This window comes from Trichinella spiralis (assembly GCF_000181795.1).
Source record: "Trichinella spiralis strain ISS 195 chromosome Unknown Scfld2, whole genome shotgun sequence".
Lineage (NCBI taxonomy): Eukaryota > Metazoa > Nematoda > Enoplea > Trichinellida > Trichinellidae > Trichinella > Trichinella spiralis.
In genome coordinates this window covers 4223505-4241191 of record NW_003526941.1, presented here as the reverse complement: position 1 = coordinate 4241191, position 17687 = coordinate 4223505, and the positions used below count along the sequence as shown (strand labels likewise).

Sequence of the window (17687 nt, the reverse complement as noted above, 5' to 3'; positions counted from 1 at the left end):
TTGAAAGCAGACACTTATTGCAAAACACGTGGCCACAAAGAATACTGCTAATAACGGCACCATTCTTCAACAAAATCTGAATGCTCATTTCACATTTGCAGCAGGCAAGTTTAGACTTTTCTGTCTTGTCATCTGTCAAGTCAACAAATGAGATGTCTGCACTTGCTTTTCTTTTCTGACCACGTTTCGATCTCCTCTTCTCTTCCGCATCGCAGTGGGTGAGATCAATAAAATCCCTCATCTAAAAATGAAAAGTCAGAACACCTATGAACCGCCCTTATTCTAAGTGGATGCTAATTCCACCAGCATGCAACCAGTAAACAATTACAATTCCGCATATCGAACTGATACAGTATACTGTGATGCAAGATCGTTAATTTTGTAGTGTATTAATTCATTTGGATTTTTGTTCTTTTATTCATGTATTGCAGTTTGTGAGTAAGATCTGATGTTTATAAAATTTAAATAGTATGAATTTTTTATTTTTCAAGTACAATGATAATTTTTTTCGGATCTTTCATTCTGTGTAGTGATTTTCTGCTCATAAGCATGCGCGCACTTTTTCGCTTTTAATGAACAATATATTGAACACTGTATTCAAAAACAACTTTTAATGAACAACTACTATAAACACTGTATTCAAAAAACAAAAATTTTGTAGAACATCACATATCTTTTTTGTTATCAGTTCGAACAACAGAAAGTCATCGATCGTATTGAATGACTGAACTTCCTTTGAAAAAAATTAACATCAAATTTTATTTTGCTGATACTTTGAAAAGTACATTCCATTTCAAAATGTCACAAATTTCAATAAGAAAAAATGCTTCAATTAAACACGAAAATCATTCGAGTGAATTTAGCATCATCAGTTGCTTTAATACTTTCGTTTGACTGGTTTCTCGTATTTCTCCTGCCAAAAACATTTCATCTACCACAGCATAAACCTACGACAAAGACAGAAAAACATTTTTATCCACTAATCAAATTAACTATTATATAGTCATATTCAGTTTGCTGTAAAATCTCACTTTGTAAAAGTTAAACACAAGGTCAAGTTCGCAAACATTGTGGAAATATTCATTAAGCACTTCGACAAAGTTATGGATTGCTTCCAGGTAATATAAATTGTTGTCAGTTATATCACAGCATATGCAAAAATACAAGCCAGCGTATCGCCGATAGATAATTTTGAAATTTCGAAACTAAATTCTATATCAGTTACACTGGTTAGGTGCAAACAGAATTGGATAAACTTACTTCAACAAAATTAGTGTGCTTAGCATCTCTAACAGTGACAACAGCGTGAACTTCTTCAATAAGCTTTTGTTTTTCATTGTCATCAAAGTGCATGTACCATTTTGCAAGACGCGTTTTTCCAGCGCGATTTTGGATAAGAATAAATCGAATCTCAAATTTAAGATTACTCAGCATTAAGTATCGCTTACAATTTACAGTATCAGTATTTTAGATTAAAATATCAAATGATATTATTGTTTAAAATATTTATTCTTACCATTTCACTTTTTTCTGCAAATTCAGCACTTGCTTTTCTATTGCAAAATCATAAATCAATAAAAACGTTATACTACGCATCATGAATATGCACTGTATGAAATGCAAGTACAATTTACACTGTATTTAAAGTAAAATTGTTGTTAACTAGCTGAAATGAAGTTAGAACTTAAATCGCTTTAAATTTAAGCGTATGAAAACTTACAGTTTTTACTTTGAATAAGTTTCATGATGGTCAATAATAAATTTAGTTAATTTTTATCAGACGACAGTTTGAGTCTACAGAACTGTTGTGTAAAGATAATGCGTAAATCAAATTTTTTGATGGAATTCTTCTTTAAAATTCACTCAAATTATGAAATGTACAGCAGGCATTGGAATCAGTAATTTAGTACTGCAATACCAATTGAGCTGTTAATTAATTTTATGAATCGGTCTACTAGTAGGGTGTTTACTGGTGAATCAATTACAGGTTTATATTTGAACGAACAAATCAGAAATAATTCATTTTATTTCAGATAGTTAAAACAATAAAGTTAGCTGTAAATAAATTAAACTATGAAGCCGTTGGATTGATTTGGTGTACCTTTTCGGCACACAAAAAAGATATACTTTTCTGTACAGCTAAGCATACTTTGATCATAATAAGTAATATTAATTGGTATACCCAATTGCTCTTTTTCAAAATGAAATCCTAGTTCTTGAATATGAAGACGAACTAACTCGTACGGAGGTACACGAACGTTTGAATCTTCATTTCGACCATGGAAAAGCATGGGCCCCATATTAATCCACACTGCACCTGGTTTCAGCAAATCGTAGATTTTTTCAACGTAATCTCGGATTTTCTTAGGATGATTAATATAACGCACCGTACAGATAATATCATAAGTTTCGTGTTCATCAACGTATAAATTTAAAAAGTCTCCAGCGACCAAATTACACTGTTTTCCATTTCTGATTAAATCAGGTCTGACATCAGGAACTGTTACAGATTGAATTTGCTCGGCACAATTTCGATGATTTGTCCACTTATTAATCCAAGGATATATTGTGACGGGACTATTCGAGTCTGAGTGATTGATCATGAAATTTGTAGTGAGAACGTGTGCAGCTGAACTTTCACAAGCGTCGCAGTGATATCCTAGCTTGGCCAATTCCCAAACTAAGCGTCCTAATCCAGCGTTAGGTATCAAAATTTTAATTGATTCTGGTGTAGTCGATTTCTTCAAGTCTTCCATATAAGCTAAAATCGGCCCATATACACTTTTCCGTTCACTTATTCCAACTGCCGACCATTCACGGATTACGTCATGTAAAATTTGCTGAGTTTTCCCCACAACAAACTCACATGTCATACGTGTGACATTTCCACCGAGCAGTGTATTTTTGCGTGATTCTTCCTCAACCATATGCATACCTGTCGTATATATTTGGGTAAAAAACTGCATATTTATAGTTATGCTTTCCCGGATGCGTGCAATATGTTCAAAAAATGTTGGTATCAAAGCTTTATGCTTTTCTGGAAGTGCTTTATACGCGCTGTATTTCTCTTGCAGAATGGTTAAACTACTGCTATAGTAATGTTCAAAACACTTTTTTGCTGTCATGAAGCTATAATCTGATAAGGAAGAACGGTGTGAATTCATGTGAGCCATCTGAATTTGTGATTATCTAAATACCTGAAAATATCATACATTAGAAACAGATTTCACTTTGTTTTATATTTCTTAATTAATACACTATAGAGATTTGTTATTATATCAGTGTAAAGAAAATTAGAAATGTTAATTATTTTAGACGTTCAATAACGTCTATTTTTGTTCCCCTTTGTTTACAAAAACAGCTTTTTAATGAAAATGCGATTAATTAAACAATTTTATAAAATACGACGATTAACTGTAACCAGTGTAATCAGTGGTTTTACCAATATTAGTTGATTGATTATTGATTTTGAAAATATCGTATAACAAAACAAAAACGCTTTAAAAAATTATATTAATGTACAAGGACACTTATCTAAGGCAGCAAAATTGATTGCTCAAATTTTGGATAGCTACAGTAAGAAGATTGATATGTTTGAATAATTATTTTTTGAATTAATGAATTTTATTACCTGAATACTTTTAAAAAATGTTTACTGTTATATTGTTATATGCTAATAAAGGAATATACGTATATGTTTTTAACGTACAGTTTGCAATACATATGGTAATATATATATATATATATGGTATAGTTGTTCATCTGCAGAATAGTTTCCAGTTAGAGACATGCATAGTAATAAATGTAAATATTGAAAATTTTTACTTGAATTATAACAACGTAATTATCAGAAACATTCTCCAAAACATTGAAGAATGCTATTCCATTAATTGAAGACTGCTTTTTATACTGTTGAATAAGAAACTGGATAATCAGTGTGTACTGTGTAAAATTGTAGTTATTTTCCAAAAATATTAACATCATATTTGTTCAGCTGAAGCCTGAATACATTACTTTTGTCGGTTTCTGATTAGGCAATTCATCTCATATCCGGCAATGAACAAATGGCCGGAAAACGTTTTAAACAAAATCGAACATGTTCCAGGCAGTTCTGTCATCTACTTTTAGGCCTACTTCAGTATCATTAGCGACACTTTAAAGTTTGTCTTTCAAAGTGCTTGATCTTACTGTGCTAAACGTTCAATCAATAATGCTAATGGTACTGAAAATTTGTTTGCATTGTGATTATATGCAAAATTTCGAATTCAAATCATTCAAAACAAACAATTCGATCTTATCACAAAATTTTATATTTATAAACATGTACAATTAATTGAAAATTCATTTTACTTATTTTTGTCATTGTTCGTTACAGCCAAGGGCCTTCACTAATGGTAGCCGGAGCAGCGTCGTGAATTATTCGAGGACTTCTACCAGAATGTACCAAGTGACCAGCAGGAGATGGTTGTTTGAAACCATAATTTCCATGAATTGGTAAGCAAGCAATATATGATTTGTTTGGATAATTTGCGGTTAACAATGGAGGGGGAACTGGTGGAATCAGATGGGAACCATAATAACAAGGAGAAACATCTCCACTGTTTGAAGGGTACGGTGGATGAACTGACACAGGGTCCCGTTTATCATAAGTATTGATTCCATCAGCTTTGTAATAATTGGATCCAATCTCATCATAAACTGCACTGCTGTAGCCTTGGGCTATTGAATCAACATCGCTAGGCTCGAACCATAAATCTGCTGCATTTGGTGGTTTCATGTCATTTTTACCTCGTTTTTGCTGAAAAAATCCAGCCATGTAAAGTTTTCATTTAAAAATTTTATTTCATTAATACGATTTACCTCAGATGAATTTTGTGTGGATCGTTTTAAAATTGGTCTAATTGAATAATATGACCAGTCAGATCTGGTTGATGATTCTGGCAAACTTGAAGTGACTGGGCTTGATTTATTGTTATTACTATTATCATTATCAACACAACGATCTGAATTATGAATCACAGGTCCACGAAATGCTTTGTTTCGTCTAAAAGAAATAGAAAGCAAATCAACCAGGGGCAATTTTGTTTGTTTTTTCAAAGGATTGCTTATGTTATCGATTACGTTATTTTGCATAAAAAAGACAATGAAAATGTCATGAAGAATGGTCCATTTCAAGCCGATTTAATTGTCCCTACTGTCAATGAGCTAGCTACTACTGCTCCATTACTAGTGCAATTTGCTTCACAATTACTGCCATAAAGTTTAAAAATATGTTATGTGTTTTAGACAGATTTTACATTTCCTCTGCGATTACTTTGCTTTTATTATTATTACTGCTAGTTTTTATTACTTCTCCAAGAAGTTTAAGTTGCATTAATGACTGTAATCATTTTCGTAATAGAATGAATAATGGTATTTTTACTTTTCCTTAATCAATTTTACTACTAGAGTTTTTTTCTGATGTAATATCTTCGCAATGCAAAGTTTAAAGTTTTACAAGTTGCATTATTGACTGAACAGAGACTTACTTGTAAATGGCTGAAAGAAATGTCAGCGCACAGATGAGCACCAGTGAACCAACAATACAGGCAGCAGCGATGAAGAACACCGGTTCGAAAGGACGTTGAGCCTCAGAATCTACCGAATCATCACCACCGGCTGATGCTTGTAAATCCGAAGGTGTTTTCCAAAGATCACAAACAAATGAACTTTCAGAATTGGAATTCAAATCGTCAATTAAATCAAATGGCACTGGTGGGGCGTTTAAGCCGAAAGCAGGCGGTTCTGGAATGCATGGGCATGCTTCAACACTGTCTTCGTCTGTTTTCATCATCAACCACAGTGGAACGGCATCGAACGATTGCATCCACTTCAACTCTTCAATGTGCATCCCGTTTACCGTCAATCATCCAACAATGCTAAAATCAAAATTATCAACAACAACATCCAGTAAACAAATATGAGCAAGTAGCAAATAAGAGTGGACGATAGAGAGAGAGAGCGGAGAAAGAAGAGGGGTGGGGAAGGAGGAGGAGGAGAAGGAAATAATGGAAAAGAAAACAGAGTAGCAACTCAGTAATCGATAAACCAAACCAAGCCCTAGTAGTATATAGTTCACAATATCAGCTATGCGGATCTTTTTGACCGGGTCGGCAATTTTATGACCAGGCCGGTCACTTGGCACGATTAGTCCATCAAAAATGTGATTCTATTCTATGCAGGCATAGGAAAAGCAACGCAAACGTGCTGTCATCACTGACGACAACTGAGGTCAATTAGCGAGTTCGAATAGACCAATTTATGGCCATAAATGACTAAGACGAATGAGAATAAACTGTATTCTTCAATATACCACAGTCCACCCTATTGCAATAGTCATTTATCTAAAATGAATCTTAATTTCTTTTTATTACAATATTCCATCTTTTTATGTGAAAAGGAAGACGTGCTCGTGGTGGACATTTTGGTCCTACTATTTTTTCCATATCCACGAGTGGCTTGTTGACATATTTTAAGCTGGACAAGCTGTCTGAGACAGCAGTAACAATCAATGCACTGGCCATGAACAGAGAGTGGAACTCCAACTGACTTGACCGCATCTTTCAGTGAAGCTTTTGCTATTGTTAATGAATAGCGACCTCAGTCGCACAATAAAACATCACAGCACACTTGAAAATTTCAACACGAAATGAAAAGTGTCTGGTGAACAATTTCTTTGAGGCTTTTTCCCATAAGGTGCGCCTCTGATCATCCGCAGCTGCACTATTGAAATGAAAGGTGATGAATGCAATTTACATGTGGAGCAGAGAATCTTATTGGTTCGTAGGGAGCCATATGGGTAATTCTGTTGGGAATGATCGTTGACCTGACTAGCTAACAAAGCACCTCTCTATGCTAAGCCAATTGAGCTTCACAGATCAAAAAAATATGATATCAAACATACATGTCTGTGTGTATAAAAGGGATGAATGAAACAAGAAGAAGAAGAAGAGCAATGAATGATTAGAATTGGAAACAGTGAAAAAGCAGTGAAGCTCAAATGATCATTTTTGCCGCGTCGGCCATTTTTACTCTTCTTCACCGATAAATAGCGCTGGCAACATTAAAAAAAGCAGTTGTCGTATTTTTTCAAGCAGCATATTAACTAACTAGTTTTGAAAGAAAAGTTTTGTCGCTCTGGATATTACTAGTAGTGTTTTTATTTTGCATGCAATTTTTAATTTCAATCTTCTATGAATACTGTGCTCAAGAAACATAGAAAAAGCATTCAATGAAACTAGGTGGAAATTAGGCGTCAAAATTGAAACGAAATAATTGAATATTAAACTGAAACGGTAGTAGAGTCAATTTTCATTCATTTCTTACCTGGTAATTATTGAGCATTTTTGCCTTGGTTAAAATTGACAAAAGGAACATATTCAACTTATGAACAATGCAAAAAGTTGATGGAGAAAATTTTTGAATTATTCAATTGACGTAACGAAAGAGATGGATTTAGATGAAAAGTGATTTTGTAGGGGGAAAATTTTCGAATTTTATATCTGAACAGGCCTCTCTCTGATTGACATAGCTGGACTGTTGTCACAATGGAAAATTGTAAATTTTTTGTCTGTTCTTGTTAAACATACATTCATCAAGTAAAATGTAGATGGATTAATGTCAAAAATGATTAAAATTCTGATTGAATGCTGTGTACTTTGAAATGACTGCAATGATGATGATGATGATGGTGAAAACTTTTGTACATTTAGGACAATTGAACAACATGATTATAAATGTGTTATTGTTTGATTTTGGAAATAATGAAAATCTGCTATTTATTCTTATAATGCTAAATAAGTTTAAATAAGGGTACTGTATTGAATTACTTCTTTTGATTTTATATTCAATATTTCATTAAAATAGCATACTGTGAAGTTATAACAAATTATTAGTTTTAATATTTTAGCGTTAGTGAAACTGATGACAATTATGAATCGATAAATTGTTGTCTTAATTTCAAGAATTGCCCCTCTCAGAAACAGAAGGGTGACGACCGACCGGCAAAAATAGTAGATTAAAATCTACAAAAACAGGTCGAGTTACTGATATGATATTGATCACCTCTGAATCCCGTCCTCTGAAGCCAGCCGAGATGATTCATAGAAGACATGGCCTTGTCAAAGGGAACCGCTTGTAAAGCCATCTTTGGCACAATTGTACCATTTCCCACGATTTACAACAATTGTGGCAGAATTGGAGAATAGTTCGGATGTTGTCCGTTGTGCAGATGTTGTCAAAACTGTCATTCGGATTTCGTGTGCAGCAACAGCAGATGGGCAAAATTTAAATTGTCACCTGATCGAATTGGGATTGTTTGAAAAATTTAAATGCCCCTACCTACCGATCAACAAAGCCCCCAAATGATCTACTTCACCAGCGTTTTCATCAAATTTTCATGAAACACTTATTCAATCAGAAGTGCACAGTGCACCAATTGAACTAATTAACATTGCAAAAGCGTCATGTTTACAAAGTCAATTAATAATAATAATATGCTTCATTATTTATTTCTCGCTTCACCTGCAAAGCAAAACATTTTATTATATTGCCTTCTTTGAAAACGATCAATAATTGACCTTTTCAGACCAGGTGCATCATATACTCATTTCTCCTCATTATCATCAAATTGAAATTATCAATTTTAAAGCTGAATTTTTTGAATTTAAAGTGAAAATCAGCAAGCAAACAATATGCAAACTTCAAAAGGTTGCCGACAAGGTCGACTGTGCACATCTAGTAAAAGTGAATAATAAAAGAAATTACCAGGGTGAGAGAGAGAGAGAGAGAATTGTAAAACAATTCTCTGGCCCTGACCATACAGTCAGGGTCGACAATTTTAACCACTGCTAACATCCCATAAAAAGAATAAAAGGGAAAATATTCAACTACATCATTCGTTGCATTTATGGGCAGGAAGTGAGCAATTCAGAAATTAACCATATACTCATGACCTTATAATAAATATTTATTATAATTTAATTTTTGCAGATTTTGGTGATGGAAAAATGCAGTTACAAAAATTGGAAATTCCATTATTGTCCGACAGTATTTGGAAAGTGAAACAATTGGAAGAAGAATATATGAAAGTAAGAATCAAATTTATGTAATGTATCAAATTTTATTATTTTTCAATCGATAATTAAACATTATCATTTAACATAACTTAGCCGAACAACAACTTTATTACGAAAGAGACAGTTTGCCAACTAGTTAAAATGTTCAATAGATAGAACAGTTTAAAATTGTAATTAATTGATTTCAAATGCCTGTAGTAAAAGCAGTTTACTTACAATTTTCAGTACGTCAATGAAGTGCATTTTGTGCATTTCGAATTTCTGTTATATGGAAAGTCTGTTCCTCTGAACCAACTAATGACTAATTTCCATTCCATCGATTCTGCCATTTCCAATAAACGCGTTCGAAAGTAAGAAAAGTGTGAAGACAGGTTTCACTGTTCCTGAGAATTTGAAATTAACCCAATTCCTTTTCAGCTTTGTCAAACCCCACTCATTCTCCAATGATAACGCTTAATTAACTAATTGAATGAAGAATATCTACCACATTCTGACCACGACGACCTGCTATTTTTCAATTCAACATTCCCCATAAGCTAAATAAATGAGAAGAAAATATTAATTTTCGAGCAATAATCATGTGACAAAATGTATAAATAAGCTGTCAGGACAATGTTCTACAAAGTACCACTCGAAAGCAGCAAGGTCGTTGGAAAAATGCTTATGGTTGAAATAAATGCATTGCCAATCAGACACGGGCAGACAAGTGCAATTCCATTTAGCTATTTATCATCATACGCAATGAAATTGTCATTTCTATCCGACCTTGATCCGTCTCTTTTCATTTTCTGATGCAGAAGCGTGCAAACACTGACAAACGAGTCATTAAATTAGCAGGGAGTCATTAGATACAATCAGCTACCTTGTCAATTACTACTGTTGCACGCATTGGCAGATATCCAACTGTTCAACTAGTCATCTTTCTCTGCTGGAATTCACACCTCTGACCTGAAGCTTCAATGCAAGGCCCGGCTCCATAGTTGCGAGTGTTCTACAATGCATGCCAACATGCTTGTAGATGGAAAAGTGAATAGCTCAGCAGGGTCAATTTTTCATCCGCTCGCTTGCAGCTGTCGTGAATAACGTGGCAGCCAACAGGCCCACGTTCGTTCGAATCTACAGTTTTTTCCTCTTCATTTAAGCACAGGTCGGCTGCAGGTCAGCTTGCTTGTTCGTTCCTGTTTAAGCTCTTGATCCGATTTTTTACACTCGATGAGATCAGTATAGAATCGTTAATTGACTTAATCTGACCAACAAAATCCTGGTATATTGTTTTGACTTTGCTTAACCATTCAGAATCGACCCGAAATCTTATGATCCGATAAAATCGTCTTTCAAAAAAAGCACATATTTGCTAGTATTTCCTTTTGCGCATTTCTACGCTTCGGCAACCTTTTTTCTGCACACAACGGAAGCAGATGTCCTGTGAAAAATAAGTTTCAAATTCCAATTCTAGACCAAGATTATTAACAATACCAGCATCTTTTTCCATTTGTTAATTATTGTACATGTTTTCTTCTTTGCATTACACTACAACCTGCACTGCAGCGATTGATAAGATTGAAACAAATAACTTAATCTCAACCGATTATTAAACTGGAAAACATATGAGAAAATTGCTTTCGAATGTTCGAATTTTCCACAGCAATTCTCCAACTTATATACAAACAACTACGAAATCAATATATCAATTTTTAATTGAATTTCAAATAGTTTTACATGTAGATAAAAATGGATTATTAATTTTTTTTGTTTTTCTTATATTATAAAAAGGGCAAATGGAAAATTTGCTAAAGATAATTACTTGTTATTTCACTTGCATCGGAGGAGAAGTAGAATGTATATTGAAATTTTTAGTTTTCATCGACTCAAAAATTGCATGACAAGCTCAGTTGACAAGCTAGTGAAAGCTCGAAGTGGCAGCAAAGTGAACTAAGCAAACAACTCTTGTAATAAATGAGCGCCTTATGACAATCGATTTCAACAACGTTTGCGGCTGAGCAATTTCGACCGTCTATCATCAGCCGATTCTATTAAGCAACTACGAAAAGCGAGAAAAGACAATTCCAGCTGCTTATCCAAAAATGGAACCATTTAAGGCAAGCATCGATTACTTACTTCTCTTTATGCTTTGGGGTTATGAATTTTTATTTGAAACATTTTCTGTTTAAATAGAACTGTTAAAAATGTCTTTTCTCATTTTATTATCATACATATATCTCTATTATCAAACATGCAATTATTCAATTGCAATGCAATTTTCACATTAATTTGTCGGAATTTTCTGTTATTTTTATCTATAGATTCCATATATATATATATATATATATATATATATATATATATATATATATATTATCGTTGATAATTGATAATTATATTATTGGTTTTAGAGAAAAATTCTTTTTCAATTCAACATAATAATCAGTTTCATATTTACAGTGAGGTGATGTATGTAAATTTTTCTCCATCTTTAATATATTTACAGAAAGATAACTACTAATAACAGTACTCGCATTTGAGTAGAAATAGAGGAATATAATGACAAATAAAAAACGCAAGAATAATTTTGCGTTTGTTTACGAGTTTTATACATGTATAACAGAGCATTGTATTACAAATAATGAAGATATTTATTTAGGTAGATTTTGAATGAAAATTTGGAAAGAAAACTGTAAATGTGAAAAAATGCTTTATAAAATATGGAATTACTTACCATGAAATGATCATCAACGGTGACTGCTTTTTTTATATTGCAGATTGATCAAGTTGGTTTGGATTAGGCGGCAGATGCGCTTGTGGACGACTGGTCGCTTGCATTGTTACTATTATTGATGCTTTGGCCAGTGGTCATCGAAGTTGCGTCCGGCCTGTAAGCGGATTAAGGCTAGCATTGCCTGGGTTCATTAAGCAACCAATTATTGACACAAGCTTGGAACCGAATCACGGCTAGATCTAGCTTTGGCGCGTGATCATTGGTCATTAACAGATCAGGGCAAGATGGAAGCGATCATGTCGATTTTTTGGCCGTTCCAACTTGCAAGCGCTTGCTAAGATCTATCCGTCCATCCACTGGCAATCAATCAGGCCGTGTTTCGAACTTCGAAAAGCACCAACCGCACACATACACGGTCTGCGTTGGGTTAGACAACCAGCCGAACGAACAAATGATAGCTTTTGTCGCGCCAAGCAGTAATAAAACAGACGTTCCAATCAATCCCATAGCAACTATTGGCAGCTGTTGAAATGATGCCAAATTTCAACCAAAAACACATCAATTGTAATTTTATCCAATATTTATTGCTATATTTTGTTTCAGCAAACTGAAATGAGCTAAATATTATTCAAATCCATTGAAAAACTACATGCTTTAATGACAGCTTTAGTTATTGTACTTCATTTCTTAATTTTAAATTTTATTCGTAATTTTTACGCAGTAATTATTATTCTTTTTGCTATGATAGAATGTTTTAGGTAATGGTAGTGAATTGTACTTGACAATCAAATTTTACTTGATTTATGGTGAATTTCAACTTTTTGAAATTTCAAACCGAAGCGTACGATCCAAAAAGTACTTCTGAAAAGTATTTTTTACTTTTATACTATGTATCAAAATTGGTATGTCAAGCGATATTGCTCAAATCGATTGATATGATGTTCGGTTGTGATTAGAAAAAAATTTAAAAGATATGAAAAAATGAATGAACAAATTTAAAATAATAATGCAGAGAGCATGAATTGTTACGTTTTATTTTTGTTAGGTTTGTTCTTCATATTATTTGCTTTATAATATAACAGTTATATCTAAATTTGGATACAAATGCCTGCAATTTTTAAACGAAGAATAAAAAGAATTGTGCATGATCATATACAATTCAAATATGTGTATATTTTATATTTATGTGAATATTCTTTAACGTTAACGTATACATATTTTTATTTGCATGCTGTTGTGTTTAACATATGCATATAAATTCTTTAATCAACTGTACGACATGCAGAATTTTTCCATCTGTTTACATGCTTTATGCAAGTATGTGAGTATATGTATAGCGCGAATATATGATGAAGTTTAAATTAAAAGTTAAAAATACATTTCCTGAAAGGAATTAATAAATACACGTTTTACAGGTTTTCAATGGAGCAAATATAGCTTGCTGACGGTTATGTAAACAGAAAGAAAGCTGCTTAATGTTATAATTCGATTGTGTGTTTTTGTGCATTTTTAAAAAATGGGTAAGCTCTTCATTAGATAAAATTGTTTATAAATTCAGTATTTGGATTCGATTTCAACGTGTTTGATCACTCAAAGTTTCTTCAGTTCTTGTAGAGACATTTTGAAATAGTATTATCATAGACGAATTTACAAATTTCATTTCATTACGTTTATTCGTTCATTTAAATAACATATTTTATTTCTAAGAAAACATTTATATATGTTTCTTTTATTTCTATTTATAAAAATGTATAAATGATATTCAAGGTTAAATTGTTGGTAGCATTGTTTTCAGTTTCTTTCTTACTTGTGCTTGTGCTATCTGTTGCTTTATTTATTCAAGTATTTGTGCATTTGAAATGAATGAATGAGTGAAATTATTGCCGTATTTTCAGGCTGCATGTCTTCAAAAAATACAACACATTCCAGAGCTCCGGTAAATGAGATTCGATTTAACTGGCTTTTCGTCAGGAGATTTTTTGTCCTTTTTAAAATCATGTTTACTGGCGTGTTTTCGTCCACACTGGCTTTGTTTATTGTGCTTCTCGGAGTTATTGGTATTAAAATTTCCATTGTTATGCATTGTTTTTTGTTTTTTTTTGATAATAATTGTTAAGCTTCTTTCAGAACAGCTTCTCACTTATCACATTGGCATTTTGCCGAGCGAATTTTACGAAGTGCTCGGTGGGCGTGACGGTGATGCATTTCGTATGACATCAGTGAAAGCGATATGTTTAATATTGGCTAAAGCGTTTGTAAGTGAAAACAGAGTGATTTTTATTGATCTTCTTATTTTGTATCTTTAAACTTTTCTTTTACAAACAATTGAATAATATTCAAATTGTTCAAATGTGTGGTTTTGAGAAACAATCAAATCCAGAAAACCAAATTAGCTAAAGTTGAAGAAAAATTTGTAAAAATGATTTATTTCAGATTTTGACTTCTGTTACTTATTCAACAAATGTGCTTTACTTGCACTGGCGTCAGCGTATATGTCATCGCATTCATTTGCTATATTTTAACCGTTTTGTTTATTATGAAATTAATCATCTTCAAGCTTACCGAGACGTAGATAATCCGTAAGTAATTTATCAATTGGTCATTAATTTATAAATAATTGCATATTTATTTGTTTATTGATAGTGATCAAAGAATTACTCAGGATGTGGAAAAAACCTGTCGTATATTTAGTGACATTTTTAGCAAAGTGATCATGTCACCATTTATTATAGGCTATTACACGTACAAAACGGGGATGAGGTATTCACATTCTTTTTTTTAATTTTATAATTTTCTTTAATATGGTGAATGATTTTTATTTATTTAGCTCTGGCTATATCGGTCCGTTGTCAATTTTCTGTTATTTTATTGTTGCTACTATTATTAACAAGTTTCTGATGTCACCGATTGTCAGGCTTGTAGCAGAACAGGAACAGAAAGAGGGCGATTTTCGGTATGCATATATTTAATTATTTATATGTGAAATTGAAAATTGGAAAATTTATAAATTTGTAAAGGTTTAAACATGTGTCGGTACGAAATCATTCCGAAGCGATCGCTTTTTACCAGTCTGGAAGCTTGGAAAAGCTGTTTACAGAGAAAGATCTGGAAAATTTATTAAATACACAACAAAAGTTAATCAACTGGCGATTTTTTCTTACTTGTAAGTGATTTTTAAAAAAATGCATGACATAATTGAGCAATAATAAATAATCCATTCAGATTCAAACAACTCGTTCGACTATTTTGGAGCAATTTTGAGCTATCTGATAATTGCCATTCCAATATTGCTGCTAGGCACTTATGACGATGTATCTCCGGTTGCCATGAGTGGAATTATAAGCAGAGTAATTTTATTTCTATTATTTAACCAGCAATTTCACTTTTTTCTTCTTTTATAGAACTCTTTTTACTATATGTATCTTATTAATTCATTTTCAACACTGACAGATTTGACTGCTCGAGTCAGTGATATGGCTGGAACAACACATCGGTATGTGATATATTGTTTGTTTGAAAATTCAATTCAAGTTAAGTTAAGCATAACTGGGTATTTGAGCATGGTTTTTGGTTTTGTGAACATATTATTAAAGGAAAAAAATATTATTGAAAAATGAAAATTATCAAGAGTGAAGAGCGTGAATAAATGGAATATGTTTCAGCGTGGTGCAACTTTATGAATATTTACTGGATCTGAACAGCGATTATACAGATTCTGCATGGTCAGAAGAAGTATGTTATGGCAACGACGTTTTCTTTCCAAAAAAGTAATCTTGAACTTTTTATTATTTGAAATTTTAAAAGTTATTTCTAATATGTAATGTAAATTTTTTTTCATTTCTTTATTTGTGTTAAATCAGTATGAAGTTTGAAAGAATGTGAAAGAGTGAGTAGTTTTGACGATTTTTCAAACTACCACGTTGTTCATTAATCTTTTAGTTGAAAAAATTTGCAATTTTTGATTTTATTTATTGTTCGTCATTCATATCAAACTTTTTCAAATGAATCAATTTAAATTTAAAAAATGATTATATTTTTTTAGGGTTGAAAATGAAAAATCTCAAAAATCATCCAAGTATTTGGCTAATGTTAATTCAACGACGAATGGTATGCCAATATTGACTTTGCAGAATGCTTCGTTACGTTTGCCAAACAGTACTGCTTATTTGATTGAAAGTAAGTGAATTTTTCGCAAAATGCAACGAATCGCTTGGAATGAAAATTTAATACTTGTTTAAAGTTTAACGATACTTTTCAGATTTATCTCTCGAAGTGCAAATTGGTCGCAATGTGCTCATTACCGGTGACAGCAGCAGTGGAAAGAGTTCACTTTTCAGGGTGTTCTGTGGCTTTTGGAAACTTTATGATGGTTTGCTTTCAAAATTTGTCAATCATCAATTGGATCATCATTTGTATGTGATTTTCAGGTTCAATTGTTCGGCATGTACCAAATCGACTGCCTTGGGTTTTGTATTTGCCACAGAAACCGTATTTCCCCCGAGCTTCTTTACGTCAACAGTTGGTTTATCCATTTCGAGAAACTTATTGCAGTGATTGTATGTGAACAAGAGAAATGAACAGTTTAATAATAATAAATGCGAACAATATTCTCTCATTCCACTCTAGCCGTACAAGATAGTGAACGTTTGATTAACATGCTTCGCTTTTTGAAGCTTGACCATTTGGTAGAACGTTGCGGAGGATTGGATAAAGTAGTCGACTGGGATTGGTAAACAAATTTGCCGTCCTATTTTTATCTCAGTTCATAATAATGCAAATTTTTCAATAGGAATCACGTATTAACACCAGGCGAGAGTCAACGATTATCAATTCTGAGAATTTTCTATCACAGACCTGCAGTAGCATTCATGGACGAAGTAACCAGCGCAATTGGTGCCGATTATGAGAAGCAAGTTTATGAAACTCTTCGCACCGTAAGTAAAATTTTTTCATCATTACTCTTTTAATTTTTCTCTCTTTTAAATTTTACACTGATTGATTAATTGCACGTTATAATTTTGTTGTTTAATTTAAGGAAGGCGTGACTGTAGTTTCAATCGGTCATCGACATTCACTGCGTTCATTTCATCAAGTCGAGCTTCATTTGAATGGTCATGGTTCATACACTCTCAGTGCAATCGACTGATTCGCTTAAACCATCATATCAAGTATCTAATTTTTTTTGTTTGCATGAATTAATTTAATTTCTCATCTGTTATTGCATTATCATTTTTTGCGTAGTATATATTTTGTTGTTTTTCATTATTATCGAGCGTGTAGCAGTACTGATTAACTTCACGGGTGTAAATGGAAAATTAAAGTTTATAATTAGGCGATTTTTTTTAAAAAATCTTATCAACTTGTCAAGTTAAGTACAGTCGAAATAATTCGTTTATCAAATCTGCAATATTTGCATAGAATAAATAGTTGTTTGTTGGTAAGAGCGATCCTCTCTCAGTCAGCACTGCGATTCAATAACAGTGTACAGCAGATCAAATGCATGCATCATCCATCATTGGATCTTGATAATAAGAATGAGAATAGGATAATGGGCAAAATTTACAGTGTAATAATTATAATGGTCAAGTAGGAGTAGACAAGGAAAAATTAGAATATAAGAAAAAAACTTTAGAACATCTGCAAACGCAACGCAAACATACACAGCATGTGATTGATTAAGCTGATCAATTGCGCTTGCACACGCGCGCTGCCTGTTTGCCATTTGTTCTTCTAAATGGTTGGTGTTCAAATTAGCAATTGTTCCATTGCTAAGTCGGCAAAAATGAGGAAATAAAATCACATCGCATCGCACTCACGTGTGAATTTCCAGCTCAACAGAACTAGCAAATGAAATC

At 32.8% G+C, this 17687-nt stretch overlaps 5 protein-coding genes across 5 annotated transcripts; 3 read left to right on the top strand and 2 right to left on the bottom strand.

Annotated features, from left to right (window-relative positions):
* Positions 1–776: 776 nt before the first annotated feature.
* Tsp_03436 (AP-2 complex subunit sigma) lies at positions 777–1582 on the bottom strand. Its single transcript, XM_003379736.1, has 4 exons — positions 1517–1582; positions 1261–1410; positions 1032–1205; positions 777–947 (listed from the first exon to the last, which is right to left on the bottom strand). The coding sequence occupies exons 1-4, from the start codon at positions 1517–1519 to the stop codon at positions 846–848; spliced, it is 429 nt and encodes a 142-aa protein (XP_003379784.1). The 5' UTR covers positions 1520–1582; the 3' UTR covers positions 777–845.
* Positions 1583–4369: 2787 nt separating this feature from the next.
* On the bottom strand, positions 4370–5890 carry Tsp_03435 (conserved hypothetical protein). The gene is made up of 3 exons (XM_003379735.1): positions 5529–5890; positions 4861–5044; positions 4370–4798 (listed from the first exon to the last, which is right to left on the bottom strand). Exons 1-3 carry the CDS (start codon positions 5888–5890, stop codon positions 4370–4372), a joined length of 975 nt encoding a protein of 324 aa, XP_003379783.1.
* A 1812-nt stretch (positions 5891–7702) lies between these two features.
* Positions 7703–9573, top strand: Tsp_03434 (hypothetical protein). Its single transcript, XM_003379734.1, has 7 exons — positions 7703–7779; positions 7949–8051; positions 8146–8354; positions 8711–8778; positions 9031–9128; positions 9342–9466; positions 9534–9573. Exons 1-7 carry the CDS (start codon positions 7703–7705, stop codon positions 9571–9573), a joined length of 720 nt encoding a protein of 239 aa, XP_003379782.1.
* A 3775-nt stretch (positions 9574–13348) lies between these two features.
* Tsp_03433 (ABC transporter transmembrane region 2 family protein) lies at positions 13349–16396 on the top strand. The gene is made up of 13 exons (XM_003379733.1): positions 13349–13352; positions 13728–13768; positions 13950–14087; positions 14266–14411; positions 14536–14592; positions 14660–14785; positions 14850–14966; positions 15095–15179; positions 15234–15325; positions 15495–15599; positions 15875–16008; positions 16091–16201; positions 16260–16396. The coding sequence occupies exons 1-13, from the start codon at positions 13349–13351 to the stop codon at positions 16394–16396; spliced, it is 1293 nt and encodes a 430-aa protein (XP_003379781.1).
* A 31-nt stretch (positions 16397–16427) lies between these two features.
* On the top strand, positions 16428–17507 carry Tsp_03432 (putative ABC efflux transporter, permease/ATP-binding protein). The gene is made up of 5 exons (XM_003379732.1): positions 16428–16561; positions 16622–16770; positions 16868–17000; positions 17275–17418; positions 17465–17507. Exons 1-5 carry the CDS (start codon positions 16428–16430, stop codon positions 17505–17507), a joined length of 603 nt encoding a protein of 200 aa, XP_003379780.1.
* Positions 17508–17687: the final 180 nt, after the last annotated feature.

Coding starts and splice junctions, on each gene's coding strand:
- Tsp_03436 (XM_003379736.1), bottom strand. Junction 1,206..1,260: donor AGCACACTAATTTTGTTGAA/GTAAGTTTATCC, acceptor TATAGAATTTAG/TTTCGAAATTTCAAAATTAT. Junction 948..1,031: donor TTGTGTTTAACTTTTACAAA/GTGAGATTTTAC, acceptor TCTTTGTCGTAG/GTTTATGCTGTGGTAGATGA.
- Tsp_03433 (XM_003379733.1), top strand. Junction 15,600..15,874: donor GACGTTTTCTTTCCAAAAAA/GTAATCTTGAAC, acceptor ATATTTTTTTAG/GGTTGAAAATGAAAAATCTC. Junction 16,009..16,090: donor TACTGCTTATTTGATTGAAA/GTAAGTGAATTT, acceptor GATACTTTTCAG/ATTTATCTCTCGAAGTGCAA.
- Tsp_03435 (XM_003379735.1), bottom strand. CDS start 5,890: ATGCACATTGAAGAGTTGAAGTGGATGCAATCGTTCGATGCCGTTCCA. Junction 5,045..5,528: donor TTTCTTTCAGCCATTTACAA/GTAAGTCTCTGT, acceptor TATTTCTTTTAG/ACGAAACAAAGCATTTCGTG. Junction 4,799..4,860: donor CCACACAAAATTCATCTGAG/GTAAATCGTATT, acceptor GGATTTTTTCAG/CAAAAACGAGGTAAAAATGA.
- Tsp_03434 (XM_003379734.1), top strand. CDS start 7,703: ATGACTGCAATGATGATGATGATGATGGTGAAAACTTTTGTACATTTA. Junction 8,052..8,145: donor ACGACCGACCGGCAAAAATA/GTAGATTAAAAT, acceptor GATGATTCATAG/AAGACATGGCCTTGTCAAAG. Junction 9,467..9,533: donor TCCAATAAACGCGTTCGAAA/GTAAGAAAAGTG, acceptor ATTCCTTTTCAG/CTTTGTCAAACCCCACTCAT.
- Tsp_03432 (XM_003379732.1), top strand. CDS start 16,428: ATGCGAACAATATTCTCTCATTCCACTCTAGCCGTACAAGATAGTGAA. Junction 16,771..16,867: donor TGAAACTCTTCGCACCGTAA/GTAAAATTTTTT, acceptor GTTTAATTTAAG/GAAGGCGTGACTGTAGTTTC. Junction 17,001..17,274: donor CGCTTAAACCATCATATCAA/GTATCTAATTTT, acceptor TTTGTTGGTAAG/AGCGATCCTCTCTCAGTCAG.